General features: G+C 51.4%; 1 protein-coding gene across 1 annotated transcript in view; it reads right to left on the reverse strand.

Annotated features, from left to right (window-relative positions):
- Positions 1-249: 249 nt before the first annotated feature.
- ANTXRL (ANTXR like) overlaps positions 250-18,324 on the reverse strand; it is a 39,053-nt gene continuing 20,978 nt past the window's right edge. The window contains exons 10-19 of the mRNA XM_005654141.4: positions 16,951-17,049; positions 12,410-12,479; positions 11,475-11,565; positions 10,381-10,581; positions 9,417-9,455; positions 8,306-8,392; positions 7,794-7,871; positions 1,869-1,984; positions 990-1,355; positions 250-325 (exon numbers count right to left, since the gene is read on the reverse strand). Coding sequence (XP_005654198.2) covers positions 1,256-1,355; positions 1,869-1,984; positions 7,794-7,871; positions 8,306-8,392; positions 9,417-9,455; positions 10,381-10,581; positions 11,475-11,565; positions 12,410-12,479; positions 16,951-17,049 — 881 coding nt within the window. The 3' untranslated portion in view covers positions 250-325; positions 990-1,255. The remainder of the gene's footprint in view (positions 326-989; positions 1,356-1,868; positions 1,985-7,793; positions 7,872-8,305; positions 8,393-9,416; positions 9,456-10,380; positions 10,582-11,474; positions 11,566-12,409; positions 12,480-16,950; positions 17,050-18,324) is intronic.

Genomic DNA, 18,324 nt, shown 5'->3' on the forward strand with positions numbered 1-18,324 from the left:
TCCCCTTGGCTCAGGAGCCCCATCCCAGCATCATCCACTGGGTCTCATGTCACTGTGGGCTTCTGACATCCTGTGTCATCCCCATGTTCCACTTGGGAACCTCTTACCCACCCGCTTGTGCCCATAGCCGGCCCTTATGCTACTACTTCCTCCTGAATGGTCTTTTCTCACAACTGGGTGGTGTGGGCAGCTCACCAGCTCCGACCGTGGACCTCTGCCTTGACGAGTGATATTTTTCCCCTGGATTACCTGGCTGGGTATGGCCATGTGATGTCATGGAGTCAGGCAGGAAGAGGGTGGCCGAAACCACGGTGCTCTCTGAGCCCTGCGGAGTGAGCCACAGCCTGGGTCAGGCAGAGCTGGGTCCAGCTAGCCACACCCTCTCTGAACGGACCTAAATCAAACTGCTGAGTCCCAGCCCACAGGGCCTGACACACCCTCTTCTAGCTCCTCCATTGTGAATTGGCTTATTTCTCCGAAATGTCTGTGCCTGCCACGTTGTGCCAGAAAAAGCCTTCTAATAAAGCTCTTCTAATAAAGAGCTTGGGAGACAGAGGAGTTGGCAGAGTCGGAATAGGCCACGAGGGGGTGGGAGAGGCTCTCACTGCTCCTATCCTGACTGTTGTCAGGACACAGATCTGAGGCCCAAGCTGTGACAGGACAGAGAAGTGGGGGAGGGATTCACAAGGAAGAGCAACTCCAGTTAGGGATGCTCTGAAGGTTAAAAGTTGTGTGATCTGGGGTAACCCTGCAAACGATCCCTACTTACATATACACAAGCCATTCTAGCAAGCCTGCCTTTCTTCCTTTCTTCTCTGTCTGTCTGTCTGTCTGTATTTCCATAGGGAAAGTTATGGTCACTACTATCCGTCCACTTTAATCGGTACAGATTAAAAACCCACACCTGATGTCTTTAACCTACAGAAATTCAACTGAAATCTGTAAATATAACACTGGAAGAGAAGGAGGTGAGGGGGGAGAGTATTTACCTTACTATCCACATGGATTTGGGAAAGCTGGTCATGGACCTCCTGGAGGACCCCTCCTCAAGTGCTCCCTGGACTGTGTGCAAGCACTGGAGTAGTTACACCAACGACGTGTGCACACACCGGGTGGTGGGGAGGACACTGCGTGCTAAAATATCTCTGTCGGGAGCACATTCTCTTCTATGGTGGCAGAGGGCAAATAGGAGAGGTTGAACTTCTCTAGGAAAATGACCCCTCAAATTCCCCAGGGCTTAGGGACAGTTTGAAGGTTATCTGGAAAGAGAAGATGCAGTTCCAGCTGGTGACCTGTAGAGGGCCTCAGCTCTTTCTGTGACACATTCCCAATGTAGGCAGCCACGAAATGGAAACCTGCAAGAGGGAGTGGAGGAGGTGAGGAATTCAAGCACTTCTCCCTGCATAAGATTAAGGAAGGAGACACAGGCTTGTATTCAGAGAAGTTTGGAGCTCTGTTCAAAAAGCAGAATTTGACTAAAACCCCATGCGTTCCAGCCCTTGGTGACAGGTGAAGACCCATCTGAGGGGATTAGAACTCATCATGTTTACTTCCTCAGGCCACCAGGGTGCTTTGTCCTGGCAGGAGCAGTGAAGCTGCATCTCCTACAGTGGAGCAGTGCTCACCAGAAAACAAGCTCTGATCGGCAACAAATTCCAACGCCTTTTGATGGGAAACCAAGATTCAACATACATGTCTAATTCAGCAAACAAAGGGCTCTTAACAGTATTGGGCTTTGGGTGCTCTACAGGTTGGGCTACGGGGGTTGGAGCGACAAAGTGGCTCCACAGAGTGACCGCGAGTTGGGAGAGATGTGCGGCAGCACCCTGGAGGGGAGCCTGGAGCACGTGGTCGGGGGGTGTTGGCACCGCGAGCAGTAGCTGTTGATGCGGAAGCACTCCCGGCTGGGATGGAGGCAGATCTTAGGGCTGCAGGGCAACTGCCCACAGTAGGGCTTCATCAGGGAGAAGTTGACACACCGCCCCTGCACGGAGAGAAGAGGGAGAAGGTCACTAGAAGCCGCTGGAACCAGGAACAGAGGGCTGTGGTTTCCTTGGCCTCTAGGGCTTGCTGGGCTCCTTCTCTGCCTTGAGGCCACCCTTCTCCTGCTGCCCAGAGCCCCACTGATCCTCTGCTGCATCTGTCTGGGCCTGTCAGTCCCCAAAAACCCATCAGTCCTTTCAGGTGCTTCACGTGGTGTGCAGACTTCAGGCTTCTGTGAACCTGCCACTCATGTGTGAAGTGTTACCTCCAGTGCCTGTGAAAGACAAAGGCCATTGAACTCTGCCTTCTCCCCCTGAGGCTGTCATTTTCATCATCCTAGGTTGTAAAATCCTTAGTAACCCTTTAGAATGATCATGGTTTTCCCCAGTTATGTAGCCACATTAGGAAAAACAAAACAGGCCTGTCCCCTTGAATTTATAGTTAAAATAAAAAATATTATTATTTTTGTTTTTTAGGGCCACACCTGTGGCATATGTAATTTCCCAGGCTAAAGGTTGAATTGGAGCTGCTGTTGCTGGCCTATGCCACAGCCACAGCAATGCAGGATCCGAGCTGCATCTGCAACCTACACCACAGGTCACAGAAACGGTGGATCCTTAACCCACTAAGAGAGGCCAGGGATGGAACTGCATCCTTATGGACTAGTTGGGTTTGTAACCTGCTGAGCCACAACGGGAACTCCTACAAGGATATTCTCAACCACACCTAGAGCCTGGCCTTGTCCTCTTCCACACTCACAGGGATGTCTGATTTGAGGAAACTTTTGGGAAAGATACCCTTCTTTGGGACCTGCACCCCTGGATGTAGAGAAGAGCTGAACCCAGAGATGGGAAGGGATTTCTCACTCTGACTTTCCCCAGCATGACAAGATGGGGATAGCTTTGCTAAACGTCACTTTCCAGCAACTTACTATGTAAAATCCCCTTGGGCTTCATCAAGTTAATATTTTCTCTTTTACAGAGAAACATTTTTACTTTTCCTGATTGTAGAAAAAGTGTAATGGTTCTCCCATTACAGAGAACCTAGGCAACACAGAAAAATAAACATGAGGAAATAAATGCTTCTTTTCCAAGCACCCATGATAACCACTATAAATAGGATCCTGAACTCTCTGCAGACGGCAACTTCTATGGTCATTTATCAGCAATCCCCCCTGTTCAGTTCTCCACCCCCTTGCTAGCTTATCTCCCTTCTAGACGGATGGCCCAGGCTTGCTGTCTCCTGCCATCTTCCTACTGGCTCACCTCCCCTGCCTCCTCTTCTCCAGGTCGCCTCAGCCTACAGGTCCCCAGCACCAGCCTCAGGGCCCACTCTGCCCAAACCCTGTCCTGAGCCACATGTGTCTCCAGCTGCCCATCCTTTCTCACCTTCCCCTGCACCTTACCGCCTGTTCAGGCCCTCAGCTCTCTTCTTAGGCTATCTCAAGCATCTCCTCTCCCCGTTCACCTGGCTCCGCTCTCCTCCCACCCCCATTCAGACCTCATGGAATTATCTTCCTTGAGAAGAGGCTTATTTTCCTCAACTCACACCTTCAGCTGTGCTTCCTCCACCAGGCCATCCAACCTGAGGCTCCTGGTCCATCACCAACACTGCTGGCATGCATGAGAAGAGTCCCTGTGCTTCTCTGCTTTAGGCATGTGGTACTGGCCTCTCCATTTCCCAGATCCAGACTATGCATCTTCTAATGTGGTGTCTGCCCTCCCCAAGCCAGCCCAGGAGCACCTAGGCCCCTCAAGCCCCAGGGCACTGGAGCTGGTTCCTGCTTCTCTCGGGCCCACGGGCAGGGGTTCAGTAACTGGCAGGATTTACACACTTCCCCCTAAGACTGCACCCCAAATTCCTTAACTACTCTTAATGGTTTATTTACTCAGGTGAATTTTAGAATCATTTTGATCGAATTCCCTCAACATATTCATTACATTTTTCACTAAAGCAGTATTAATCCCATGAACTATTTTGGAAAAGCTGACACTGTGGCCTAGGTTTTCATATTTTCAAGTCTTCTTTTATAGAGAAGAGTAAAGTTTCCTGGTTTCTTTTTATTACCTCTCAGTACACATGGCCACAAGTATGCACAAGGTTGTGTTCTTTTGTTGCTACTATGAATAGATTGGAATCTTCTATTTTATTTCTAAGCTCTTTTGTTTCTTATTTACTCCAGAACGTGAACAGGGCATTCTAGACCCAGTGTCTACCATCTACCATGGTATCCCTTTGATTTTCTCAGAGCACGACTGCAGGACACCTGTGCTGAGGCCTGGCTCCCCTGCCCCCCAACCACAGCCCATCACTGGAGCTGCAAGAGGGATCTGCACAGGGACTGAGGGAGAGGGCTGAGGGGCTAGGGACAGCAGTGGAGACCCCCAGGTAGTGGCAGAGCCCCCGAGTCCCTTGTGTGAACTTAAGGAGGTGAGGGAGGAGACTGGGGGCTGAGGAGGTGTATCTCTTTACCCTCTGACTTTCTGAGGACAAAGAGATCTAAGCCAGTGACCAACTCTTAACCTCAGCTCAGCTGTTCCACAGTGAAGGTGGGTTTCCTTAAGTGATTGGCAGACGGTTGACTGGACATTAATCCAGTGCTTCGGAGATTTGGTTCCATTTATAAATTTTATAGATGTGTGTGTGTATCAGGAGTTGGGGGGCGAGGATTTTTGAGCACAGGGGAGCAGGCTGTCGTCACCATCCCAAAGCTATGATCAGAGAATTTCAGTGAAGGTCACTGGCTTGAAGGACAGCTGCCAAGTTAAGACTTCCTGGAGGGCTGAAGTCCTGTCCTAGCTTTATCCACAGCCCTCGGGGCACCTTCTGTGGGCAGAGGCAAAGGATGGGAACTCCTTGGCTATGAATACATCACAGGGCCTCTCTGGAGCTCTAATTGTTATGCAGGAAACCGCTTCCAGCAAATATAGATATGAACTCTCTATCTAGAGGAGGGCTGTGAGGAACATAGTGTGACAGTAAGATATTCACAGCCACAGTTGTTTGCATATCTTTTTTTTTTTTGCCACACCTGTAGCGTACAGAAGTTCCCAGGCCAGGGATTGAGCCCACGCCACAAGAGGGACAATGCCAGATCCTTAGCCACTAGGCTAACAGGAAACTCTCTGCTTACACACCTAACACGCGGCACTGCAGAAGGAAGCTCACTGAGATGTTCCCCATCACCGTGACAGCAGGGCACAGGAGGCACAGCCTGGCCTTGGAAGTGAGCTTCCCCTGGGGTCCTTCCCAGCCCTGCTGCACCCCTCCACAGCCCTGTCACATTGGGCCCATCACTAAACGTTATAGCCAAGGGCTCTTCAGCTTCCAAATGCTGAGCAGTGACCACCTGCCAGGACAGAGAAGCAGCCAAGCACATGGTGAGGTCTGGGCCCGGGGCTGTTGATGCCCTGCTGCTTCTCGGCTGTGCCGCCAGGCAGGTGACTCGACCTTGCAGAGAGGCTGTGCCTCCCTGGCAGAGTGTTGGGAGGATGAAAAGAGTGAGTTTGTGTAAAGCACTTAGACAGGGTCCGGTGATCCCTACTCTGTATAAACGGCCACTGTTGTGGTGAGAATGAAATGAGATGCTTGTGTAAAGGGCCCTGCGAGCTGGTGGCACCTAGGTCATATTCTCTGGAGACAGGTATGTCACTGGCAGCCCCACAATCAGTGAGAGAGGTAAGTTTCCCATTTCTAATGGATTTTCCTGATGGATCTATGAGAACTGGTTTCTGTGAACTGCAGGAGCTGCCCTGGGAGAGCAGGGAAAGAAGAGAATCAGGACCCTGGATGGGGGGGTCAGGGTTTGGTTCAAGACTAAGAAACTCAACTGTCTTGTGCAAGGAGAGATGCTCTGGAAGAGACAATTATTAGAAAATTTCCTCTGACAATTAGAAGGCAGTGGGGCAGAGAGACATGGTCATTTCACAGAAGGTAGCAGCAAACAAGAATGGCTGCTTCTGCCACCAAAATGCTGAGATTCTTGGAAAAGTGAACCTTTGAGAATTTTCTGCATTGTATTATGCTGAAGTGTAGAAACATCTGAATTTACTGAAACAAGCAGCTAACTGAGGTTTTAGAAGGCAGTAACTCATGTAAGTTCTGCCCCAGGCTCCACTGTTAACTTCACCAGCACGTCACATCGTCAGGCTGATAGCAGTTAGTCCAGGCTGAGGAGTTTGGAATCAACCTCCCTCGTAGATCTGGGGTTGGATGGAGGTGGTGGGCCTGTGCCCCTGTGCTGCTGGGAATCCCCTTTCCTATAGCTCTGTTTTCTAGCACAGCCTGGTGAGGAGGGTCTGGGTAAAGTTCTGTCTGAGCACAGCTATTGGAAAGGGGTTGCAGGGCACACAGGATGGCCTGCAAGGAGGGGGATGAATGGCCCATGTCTGTCCTGGGCCAGCCATCTGACCAATGCCCCCAATCTCCCTGTTTGGGCCCCAAGCCCAGTCTTGCACATGTGCCCACTGAGACATGCCCTCTCCCCCAGCTCCAGACCCCCTTCTCACCCAGGGAGCCTGTGGCTCAGGCAGGAAAAACATGAAGCCACTTGCAGATAATGTGTCTGTAAGCAGCCAGGCTGGGTGTCTCCTCTGCACACTTGGGCCTGGGGTTAGAGGCTGAGTCTGGTCTGTAGAGACTGTAGGTCTCTGCTGACACCCTGTCTCTTTGTCCAGGATTCACTGTAAGGCCTGGGACCAGAGCACTGAAGGCTTCCAGAGGGGGAGCCAGGATCCTGCACCTACTAGAATATTGGGTACCCACGGACATCCTACAGCTCTTGGCTCTCTAGGACAAGGTTGGGAAGGACAAGGTCAAATGGGATGGGGGGCAGAAGAGTGGGAAGCAGACCCGTGTCCCTGGGGCATAGTTATGGTCCTGCCCATCTCAGGATGAGCAGCGTTGATTTCAGGAGCTCTGGCTGATGCCACTTACTCTCTGGGTGGCCTCGGCAACTTCCCTGACCTCTCAGGCCTCAGTTTTGCCTTCAGCAAGCACATAGGTCACTGCGAGTTCACAACCACTCGGTGGACCCGAGAGCTGGCATCATGGGGGCCTGGCAGAGCCTTGGGTGACTGTAAGAGCTCCCTAATCCATCTCTCTGTAACCTCCCAACCTCAGCTTCAAAGAGTGGCCCTGGGACAGTGGGCATTTCAGAGAGGTGCTCAGCACTGCTGCCCCCACCTCACTGGGCAGGAAGGCCATGACTGGCATCTCCCTGCATCCACCCTCTGGTCTCTTGCCTCCCTCTGATTGAGTCTTCTGTCTTGCTTTATCCCTCTTGTTCCTGAGTGGATATCTCTAAGTGGATGTTGCCACTGTTCAGGACATAAGGTTGGTGTGGGGCCCTCTGACCTTAATGGAGCTGTGGTTCGGTGGAGAAGGTCCAGGAGAATCAGGCAGGGAATGAGGCTTCCATGCAAACATGGCTGGGACTGAGAGCTTGATTCAGACCCAGAGTGGGAGCCCAGCTGTCATAGGAGCCCTGATACCTCTGTCACCAAATGAAGTCTCTACCGGGTGTGAGTGCATCCTAGATGTGTCGTCAGCAGAGGCTTCTAAATGCCACTTGCCCAGCCACCTAGAGCCAGTGTTTGCCTGATTCAGGGAATGTGGTCAATGCCTGGGAAATACATGGGCACCATATTGAGAATCACCACAGGCTCATGAGCCCCAGGTCTCCAGGTCCTGGGCATCATTCTTCTTGACAGATGCCCAGGAAGGCGTTCTGACCCATAGTCCCAGGGGTCAACTGCCAAGGGCAAAACCAAGACCCCAGCCCATTGGGAGCATCCCTGTGCCCTGCTTACCATGTCCCTAGGGGTATACCACATTAGTGGCATCTGGTTGCAGCGCTGAACAAAGTCACACAAGCTATCCAGTTTTCCCTGAAAAGCAGATGTGGTTGTGAGGAAGTTATAGGCATAGATGCTGCCTCTAGAGGGACAGTGTCCCCTCTATCTCACAAGGCTCCCCAGGGCTCTGTCCCCACCGATTCCCTGAGACAGTTCTACAGCTCCCTCCTACCCACCAACATCCAGAAACCTGGGCTGCCTCAAGGGGGAAACCCTGGTGATAGGACTTCCTGGGGGAAACAGGAGCATAAACCCTCAACCTTTTTGGCCTCCCCTTGTCCAGTAGGGTTGGGAGGCCCTCGCTTTTCTTGGGCACCAAGTGATTGTAGTCTAGGGCTCCATTCTATTCAAGCCATCATGCCTTATGGGTCCAGGCCTGAGCATGAACCAGCCACCTCAGCTCCAGCTACCTCACCTCTGGCCCCCCAGCCTCAGAGTCATCATTCCCTCCCAAGAGCCCTTCTCACCTCCATCCGTTTTATCCCGCCTCCTTGGCACCCACAAGGGACAATCACTGTGGGGCATGTCTGCATGTGACATACCTCCTCTGGCTCCTAGGAAGAGAAAACACTGTTTCCTTGTCTGGAAGCTCCTGGGTGCAGACACATGACATTTATTGTACTTGCACCTGTCAAGTACTGGCCACTCAGAAAATGTTTGGTGGAGAATTGCGGAAAAATGAGCAGCACCCGACACAGTAAAAGAGTAGCTTCCATGTGAAAACACACCAACAACTTTTGGTTTACAAAGAGGAGTCTTCTTTAAAGGCCTATAAACTCCTGTTCCCTTGATTGCCACAGGCTGCCCTTGCTGGAGAGCCTGGACCTGAGGATGTGTCATGTCAGGGGTGTGGGCATTAGCAGCTGCCAGCCTCCCTGAAGCCACACTGCAGCCAGTGAGGATTCCAGCCCTGGCAGTGACCCTGTTTCCCACCAGCGCTCCAGCCCTGGTGCCCCTGACACTGGGCCCCCACCCCGGGTGAGCCTGACCCTTGGCCCTGTGCTCACCTGGGCTGCACCTCCCTCCTGGCTCAATGCCAGGGAAGACTCCCTCCACCCTTCTCAGCCCCACAGTCCCTAAAGGCCAAGCCCGCCAAGACCCCTGCCCTGACGTGAGACGGGGAGGATGATCAAGAAAATGGAGCAAAATATACACCTGGTCCCTGACATCCTCTGGGACCTTTTCCCTGAGGTCCATTTTGGACCATCCTTTTCCAAAAGCTAACCTGAGTCCTGGGGAAGGACCATCCTATAGACAGTCCCTTGGAAATTGACAGAAAGCCCAGGTATTTCAGGAGGGATTATAGCTGTTTCTGAAACAGGCTACTCCACATTGCTGATTCAGTTTCAAGGGCTTCAGTTCAGGTCATGTTGGGGTCAGGTGAACAGTGTTGATGGGGTGACATCTGTAAGTTCCATGTCCTTCCTGGGGCCCCTCTCTGCCCCTCTGTTACCCCTTCTTTCTGCCCAAGTAGGTAGGAGCTGGAGGGGCAGGGAGAGGGCACATCCCCATGGCAGCAGGGGCCCTTTCTGTGCAGGTCACAGTGGGCAGCAGGCATTCTGACAACAGAGCACTTACCCTTTCTGATTTCTGCACTGGTGGCAGCTCCTTGACAGTCTAGAAAGGAAGTGATCAAAGTTGAGACAGTCATAGTCCAGTGCCCATGCAGCTGATCTCCACAGATGCTGCGCCTTTGGAGACCAGGCCCTCGCAACATGAACTGGCTTCTCTCAACTCCCATGCCCCAGCTGGTGTGGGAGGGGTGTCCCAGCTCCTTCCCTAATGGCTCTTTTCACCTCCCTTCTTTTTCTGCCTACTTGGTATCCACAACAAGGGACAATCACTGTGGGCATGATGACATAATCTCAGGTTAGAAGGGGTGTGGAGGGCTCCAGCTCAGCCACACAGGGCACCTACCACATCATCTGAAGGTGACATTTATCCTCAAAGCCTCCCAACTGCCAGTACTAGGCTAGACCCCAGACTGAGCGCTCCTGTGGGCAAGGGTGGTGGCTCTTCATTTCTGCCCCTCTGTGCCCAGCACAGCACTTGCACATGCTGGTGACTTAGCGTTGACTGATGAAGGCATGATGGAAGCACCAGAGATGTGTAGGGGTCCATGCTCTTTTCAAAGGCTGCCCCTGAAGTTAGCATCCTTCTGGACAGCATCATTCTCCCTTTCAGCCACAGTGCCCCCCCTGCAGACCCTTTTCTTCTCCCAACAACAGAGGCCACCTGCATCCTCTAGAAGTTTGACTGTGTGAGGGAGCCCTGGTCTCAGGGGGTCTGGTATTTTCCTTCCAGGGGCTGGGACAGCCCATAGGCTACCTCCCTGTGAAACATGAGGCAGGCGGTCATCTAAAGCCCAGGCTGTGTCCAGGCCCAGGAGGGGAGGACAGAGTCTGTGCTTATTTGCTTGTGTGAGGACCTGGGAGCTGATGGGAACCTGCCCACAGGCAGCATCATGGGGCAGACACATGTCCAGTCCCTCAGGGGGTTGGTGGCAGCAGGACACAGAGCTGTACCGACAGTGGTCACTTGCCTTCTTGCAGCACATCCACCAGATGCACCAGAGCATCAACAGGAATAGGAGCAGGCCTGGGATGATCATAAAGAAGTAGGAAGAATTGACATAGGGGATGAACTGTGGGGATGTCGGTGGGAGAGGCGATGAGGAAGCCTGTGTGGTAGGCTGTTGGGTAGTCTGGAGGGTAGTTATCACCTCAGTATCTGGCTCGCTCACCTACAGAAAGAACACAGGACAGAATCTTGGCATGCACCTGGGTGATTTTTCCGAGTGTCTACCACTTGGTTCTGACACCAGACCTCCTAGTCCTCCTCCTACTTGGGTTCCCATCTAAGGAAAAAGATTCTAGAAGGTTGGCACTGGTACCCAGAGAGCCACTGCAGAGTCCTGGGCCACAGGCCCCACCGCCAGCTCTGCTCAGAGGCTCTCCCCAGCCCCTGTCATGAAATCCAATCCCCATGGAGTCATAACTCAGCCCTCTCTCCTGACAGCATACGTGTTGTGAGGACGACAAGCAGCTGTGATACACAGATGGTGGGGGAGGGGCTCTGGGGCCCACTGAGAGGTGGGGGTGCAAGAGCAGAGGCTGGACACCCTGTTCTCTTCCCCGTAGCCCCTCTCCCCTCCTTCCTGGCTCTGCAGCCTTGGGCAAAAACTCCTCCATCTCTCTGAGCCACCATGTGTAGTGAGGAATTGAGCGGGCACTGGAGAGCATCAAAGGGAGTCTACAGAAAGTCCTAGCATGGGCCAGGTCCACGTGGGGCTTAAGGAATGGGATCTGCTCTCTTGCTGATGTTCCTGACCAAGGGCACAGGTGCTGTGCCCATGGACCCCAGTGATGCCCAGTGCTTCCTCATGTCAAGTGCTCTGATGAAAGAAGCAGGGTGGGAAGAGGACCAAGAGAGCTTTTAGTAGCACACCCCAAGTCTGTGGGGGTTCAGCCCCTGGCTGTAGGGCTAAGGGCTCCAAGCTACCTGTGAGATGCTGCTTGAGGTGCCTGTCAGCCCAGGCTACTTTCTGGGCCTGCCTGGGACGCTGTTCCCCTCAGTTGCCTCCCCAGGGTATCTCTCTCTTTCCAGTCAGGACAGCTCTAGATGCTTGAGCCTTACCTTAGAACTCATACAGTTCTTGCTGATAATGCTAACATTGTTATAGATGAAGTTGATGCCATTGTTCAGGCTGACTTCAATAAAGACTTCCCTAAAGCACAGAAAGGGCAGACAGTGACCATTAAGCCAGACAGACACATTTCCTACTCTTCGGTCAAATTGAAGTTGCTAATCTTCTCACTATAATGATTTTGCACCTCAGGTACTTGGGGCCGCTGGAGAGCAGACAGCATGGGGAAGGGAGCCTTATACCAAAGTACTACGAGGTCGACTTCTGCCATGAAGGCTGATCAGGCAGTGAGGAGCCCTGCATGGGGTCAGATGACTTCATGGCCATGTGACCAGCTAAGTGACCAGCCATGTCAGCATGGTGTCACCATCCCAAATCCTCTGTAGGTACAGAGGATGTGAGTCTAGCTCCAAGAGGCTGCCTGGAGCAAAGGTCCCATCCCTGCAGAACATCATCTCCTGCATCCTGCCCTCCTCGTCAGAGCCTGGACCACAGCAGATCCCTGAGCACCTCCGTGGACCACCAACCAGGGCAGGCATAGAAGATGCCTTCAGCCCCCTGGAGACACTCAGGAGTGTCTGTCCAGTAGAGGTGGCTTCCCACATTCTTTTTTTTTTTTTTTTTGTCTTTTTGCTATTTCTTGGGCTGCTTCTGCGGCATATGGAGATTCCCAGGCTAGGGGTCCAATCGGAGCTATAGCCACCGGCCTACACCAGAGCCATGGGATCCGAGCCATGTCTGCAACCTACACCACAGCTCATGGCAACGCCGGATCGTTAACCCACTGAGCAAGGGCAGGGATCAAACCCGCAACCTCATGGTTCCTAGTCGGATTCGTTAACCACTGCGCCATGACGGCTTCCCACATTCTTTACATCTCATGGTAGCAAAAATTGCCTGCTTGGCTCCCAGGCTGGGCACTCACTCATCTGGCTTCTCTATCCTTACTCCTGGGCATGTTATGGTTGTATCATCAACAGAAGCAGCTTTTTTATCTGAAAGAAAATCACATGAGAAGAATGTCAATGGACTTGTCCATCCATCCATCCATCCCTCCCTCCCTCCTGCCTGCCCTCAGCAAGCAGAGCTCACACTTTGGCAGAAGCAGCTTCTCTGCTCTGCCTTCTGACACCTACTGTGCACCAGGCTCTGTGCAGGGTTCTGGTGATTAGTGGGAACAAGGCAGCCAGAGGCCCTGCTCTCCAGGGCCTGGCATTTGAGCAACTGGAGAGGGAGACAGACAATAAAGTAACAAGCAATGAACAGAATAAATGCCAGAGAGAAAAATACTGGGACATCAATAAACAGGAGAAGGGATGGAGAAGGGAGGGGAAGGGACAGCTGCTTAGGAGCAAGTGACCTGTCCTATCTTTCAGTAACATAATTTCTCTTTAAGGGAAAGTGAGATGATTATAGAGGACACGAGGTGATGTCTGGGATCTGCTTCACAATGATCAGTGGTGAGGTATCAGCCATTCCAGATTGGCCGGGTTGATAATTCCTCAAAGTAGGTCAAGGCTGCTTCAAGTGTTCTATGCAATTTTTGGCTACTTTTGTATATTATTATTATTTTTGGCTTCATCATGGCATGTGGAAGTTCCCGAACCAGGGACTGAACCTGCGCCATAGCAGTGACATTGCCAGGACCTTAACTCACTGGGCCACCAGGGAACTCCCAACTTTTGTATATTATTGAAAATTTCCATTAAAGATGAGTTGTCTCTGAAGCGATGGTCCTGGAGGCGACACCAGACGAAGGGAAAGCCAGGGAAGAGGGTCTGGGCTGTGGGCGCCTGTGCTGAGGCCTGAGGCATAAGCAGCTGGGCTGGTTGAGGGGAAAGAGGTGAGTGAGGAGAGGGGGCGGGGCCTCGGGGCCCTGGGAGGGGGTTGGGCTCTATTCCAGGCACAGTGAGTCTGGGGAGGGCTGGCCAGTTCCGGGTGGGTTTGGACACCGAGGCAGCAGGTGGACTGGCTGTGGGATGAGAGCACAGAGGAGTGAGGACGAGGAGCTGGTCTGTGAGCAGAGCTGGGTGGGTGCTGGTGCTTTTATTGACCCAGGAAGCCTGAGGGAACAGGTCTTCCTGCTTGTGTTTGCTCTGTCATTTTGTGGAGCTGGGAGGTGACACTCAGGGGACTCAGTCCATAACAAGTAGCTCTCTGGAAACTTCTCTCTCCTGAGTCATAATACTTTGAAGCCCTGATATTAAAAAAAAAAAAAAAAAAGGAAAATCCAGCTGCTTTTCCTGCTGACTTTCCTACCAGCTTTCTCCTCATCCTGCTCAAATTCCCCAGGTCCCAGACTTTCCCTCTGAAAGTTAGAATCAAGGGTCCCTGAGGGCTGACCTGGCTTTGACCTCTGTGATTCAGGAGGAGAGTCCTTCCCCTGGCCTTTTTCATGACCCAGTCTCCCCAAGACCCTAGGAGCTAGAGGCACCACTTCCCAGGGGCTGGAGCCACAGCTCTGCTGCCCCTTGTGGACAGACGTGGGTCTGCATGTTCCCTTCTGGAGGAAGAAGGCAGGTCCTCTCCTGGACTTGTACCCACTGGGCTGCCATCAGAGGGCAGGAGGAAGCCCTGCAGGAGGAGCCATGCTCAGGGCCAAGCTTCTAGGGACACTTTCAAGAGCATCTCCCTGAAAGTGGAGATCGTTTTAAATATTCTTCTTTTAAAATTTTTCAAAAGCAAGCTTGTTGTCTGTTTAGAAATAATCTCTAATTTTACAAGAGTCTGGGTGTTACCACCTGGACACTTTAACAGCACACAGATCGTGATCAAACTAAAGATTCTCCACTTACAGCTCTAAACTGTTAGGGGTTTTTAAAGCCTCCGTTTAACTTTATGGGCATTTTGGGGGAACTAATATGTCTCATGAAGAAATACCTGTGTGATGCTCAGTACCTCAATATCAAAAAATATCTGTGTGATGTTCAATTCCACTTCAGTTTTTTTTCCTATTATTCAAGGAAAATTATGTTTACTAAGCTGTATTTGAGATGTCACAGGCACTTATTTGGGAGCTTGGGATTAGAGGCAACATTTTTTTTTTTTTACTTTTTTTTTTTTTTTTTTTGTATTTCCCTGCTTTCTACTGTGTAGCACTTTATACTTTACAATCTCTAGTGATTTTTAAAATTGTTTCCCACCCCCACCCCTTTTTTTTTTGCCACAGGTCAGGGCTATTCCCTACAGAATGGTTCCTTTCCATGTGGAAAGCTGTTTGGACATTACTCATTTGTCAGATTAACTTCTGACAGCGTTCATCCTTCATTGAGACTGAAAATGAAAACTAATCACCCAGTATGGTTAGGGGTAAGGATTTGCATCTGAAGGGTAGGATGGTTGAGATTAGTGTGAAGAAAATTCCAAAGAGGAGCAATTTACTTTCCATAGGATGTTCATAGTCCAGAGCAGTGAGGGGGAGGTGATGGCAGACACCTCACATACCGAGGGCCCAGAAATGCATGGTTGATTGGCAAGGAGTTTTTTTTTTTTTTTTTTTTTTTTGTCTTTTGTCTTTTTTGTTGTTGTTGTTGTTGTTATTGTTGCTATTTCTTGGGCCGCTCCCGCGGCATATGGAGGTTCCCAGGCTAGGGGTTGAATCGGAGCTGTAGCCACCGGCCTACGCCAGAGCCACAGCAACGCGGGATCCGAGCCGCGTCTGCAACCTACACCACAGCTCACGGCAACACCGGATCGTTAACCCACTGAGCAAGGGCAGGGACCGAACCCGCAACCTCATGGTTCCTAGTCGGATTCGTTAACCACTGCGCCACGACGGGAACTCCGGCAAGGAGTTTTTAAACCAATATTAGCTGACTAACAGAACACTTCACTTGTCACATTAAAAAAAAACACTTTGTTTTAAAACACAAAAACATTACATACTAATGACAGACAACATAAAACCTATAGAAATCTTGATTAAAATGTTTCTTCTTTATACTTTATATTTTCCATATTGTTTTATCCTATATTTTAATCAGAGGAAAATGTAATTAAAAAGAACTAAATCAATCCTCATCAGCACATTAGAGGTCCTGGCAATAAACAGTCCTGCTTGACCACTTCTGGCCAGCTTCTCACCAGGTGCAACATGGTGGTCAGCAGAGGAGCCCAGGACTGTGGGATGGGCTCTCCCATGTGGGACCTTGGTGCTGGTCCACCTTTGAGAGAAACGCTGGTGATGTCTAGAGCAGGGAGCAAATAGCCATGGACCACAGAGGAACATGTGAACACAATTCCTGAAGGGTAGGTTGTGCTCCACCTTTCCTCAAGAACTGACATCTCTGTGAGGTCAAACGCCCAGACAGGCAATCACATCACCCATGCCTACTTTCCAGCTCTTTCTGAACCAGCTTGTGACCTTGGGCAAGCTCTTGAATTTTCCCTGACTCTGGTTCCAGATCTATATAGAGGAATAACAACAGGTCTTTGGAGAACTCACTGGTTTAGTGCATCTAAGGCACTTAGCACATTACCTGAGGCAGTAGGTGCTCAATAAACATGAGCACTCTATACAAATGAGTTACTCAGTCCCTGGCCACTCCTGAGAAAGTACAGACCAAGGCTAATCTAACTCCCTGGGGCCATCTACACACTGTGTGCCGTGGGAGTGAGGCCATCCTGGGCACCCACGGAAGAAGGACAGACAGCCCAGAAGTGTGCTGGGGGAGGGGACCCGTTCTGGGTTTACCTGGAACTAGATGTCCTTGAACATACATAATCATATCAAATCCCTGTATCAGGGGCTACCAGGGAGAGCTGAGGAGGAAGAGAAAGTCCAACTGTCCCCCAGGCCCTCTGTGGGGGAGATCAGCCCCACCTCAGCCCTGAGGGCACAGCTGCTGCCCCAACCGTGTGCTTCCTCAGGCCTCTCACCCATCGTGGACAGTCACCTAGTGCCTGAGTTTTTCCAAATAAGAGCTTTACATACGTGACGGGGCTTAGTTAGTGCACCCACTATACTGGCTCCACTTTCCAGTACAGATAATAGAGGCTGACAACACAGCACTCATTAGGTCAAGACCACACATGGAGTGTGAGCCTGAGCCAGGATTCCAGGGCCCAGGCCTGGCACTTGGCATCCTTGCTCAGTCCTAGGAGACCACGTGGTAGGGACTGAGAGCCCTGGGGCTGCCTCCACCTCCCCCTTCAGACTCTGAGTTCATGTCCTTGTCTCTCAAGGGAAGTGAGAGCTGAGAAAGGCTGGGGGGGTGGGGGTGTCAGTGAAGGCAGATCCAGCCTCTGCAGGGGTCAGCCCTGCTCCAGGGTGCTCTTGCTGTGCTGGGGGATTGATTACTTCCTGGCCTGAGATGAAGGGAGAGGTGGCCAGCCTTCCCTGCCAGGTCCCTCCTTCCATTGTGTTCACTGTCAGTGATCAGCAAGGACTTTGAGGCTTGGCTGGTTGAGGCAATGCAGCATGATGTGGGAAGTGTGTCACTTGGAGGCAACATTGGGGTTACTTACCAATCGATTTTTTGTCACTGAATATAAATCTACAAATAACTTCATCCTTGCTCTTTGCATTATTGAAGCCTCTTCCAGAAATCATCAATTCATATTCATCTGCAAGGGCAACATCCAAAGGTCTGTGTTAGGAGGGGCTGAGTGCTGTCTTCCCTCTCATCTCATTTTTATGACAGGTCACCCCATAGCTGAATTCCCAGGGATGCCCATGTGGAAGAAGCTGTGTCTGAACCAACATCTGTTCACCCTCTGGGCTCACCTGGTGTCACAAAGGGTACAACCTATGTGGCTGGGCCTTGAGCACTGGGGGCCCCTTACCACCAGCCCTGGCCCCATCAAGCCCATTAAAGGCACCCAGTCTTGTCCCCTCCACAGGAGCAGACCCAGCTGTGGGTTCCCGACTCATATATCCTACAGTCTTCTCCATGGGGTGCGGGCAGTGTTTTCCACCAGGCCTCCCTTACCTAAATGACAGAGCACAAGCTGGCTGAACACAGTACTGACTCTTGTCTGAGCTGAGCATACAAGCCTGGGTGACTGTGGGACTATTTGATACTTGGGGGTCTGTTCCCCTTCCCTGTGTTTCTCTGTGCCTATGGCAGGCTGGAGACCCCAGGAGCAGAGCCAGGACCTGGGTTAGGAAAGCAAGGAGGCGGGAAGCCTGCCCAGGAGAACCCCCATGGAAGGCAAGATCCTGTCTTAGCTGTGGCTCTGAAGTTTGCAATGACTGCTCTCCCCTCCTTCTTCCTGACCCTTCGTGTGCCTCACACAACTCCACAGGGATTCACCAAACAACTCCTTCTGCCAGGGTGGGAGGCCCTGATATGCTGAGGTGCAGATCTATGCTATAGGCCCTCGCCAGTCTGGTGGGTCCCACCTGGTGCTTTCTGGCCACTGAAGCAAGTACTTGAGGATCCAGAGAGGGCAGCTAGTGGGCCTGGCCCTGGGGCTGGCCAGGATAATGAGCAGGCCTTCCTGCTATAAGTCCTAGATCATTAGCTGCTACCACTGCTTCCTTGTCAAGGTCAATTAATTGTCCAAGGTCAATTAACTCAGGGAACATTCATTGGAAATGCCAGCACAACCTTGGCCTGATAGTCCTGTTTCCTCCTGCTGTGGTTTTCCTGTAACTTCCATTAGAGTAAGATGATGTTTGCAAATTCTCTGCTTTGAAGCAAAAAGATGCTTAGGCTGTGGGTAGCATCTATCCTTCTGACATGTTTTGATAGGCTCTCACATGCTTTAAAAAAATGGGAGTCTATGTTTAAAAGTGTGAACATTTTCCCTAATAACCCAAGATTGCCAGTGAAAATGAGAACACTTGGCACGAGTGGGTTTGTATTCTTATGTGTCCGCCACTGGCTGGGCCAGAGA

The sequence above is a fragment of the Sus scrofa genome, chromosome 14 (assembly GCF_054392235.1).
Source record: "Sus scrofa isolate SSC_HxYL_T2T_F1_AM1 chromosome 14, Sscrofa_HxYL_maternal_Yorkshire_Landrace_v2.0, whole genome shotgun sequence".
Classification (NCBI taxonomy): Eukaryota; Metazoa; Chordata; class Mammalia; order Artiodactyla; family Suidae; genus Sus; species Sus scrofa.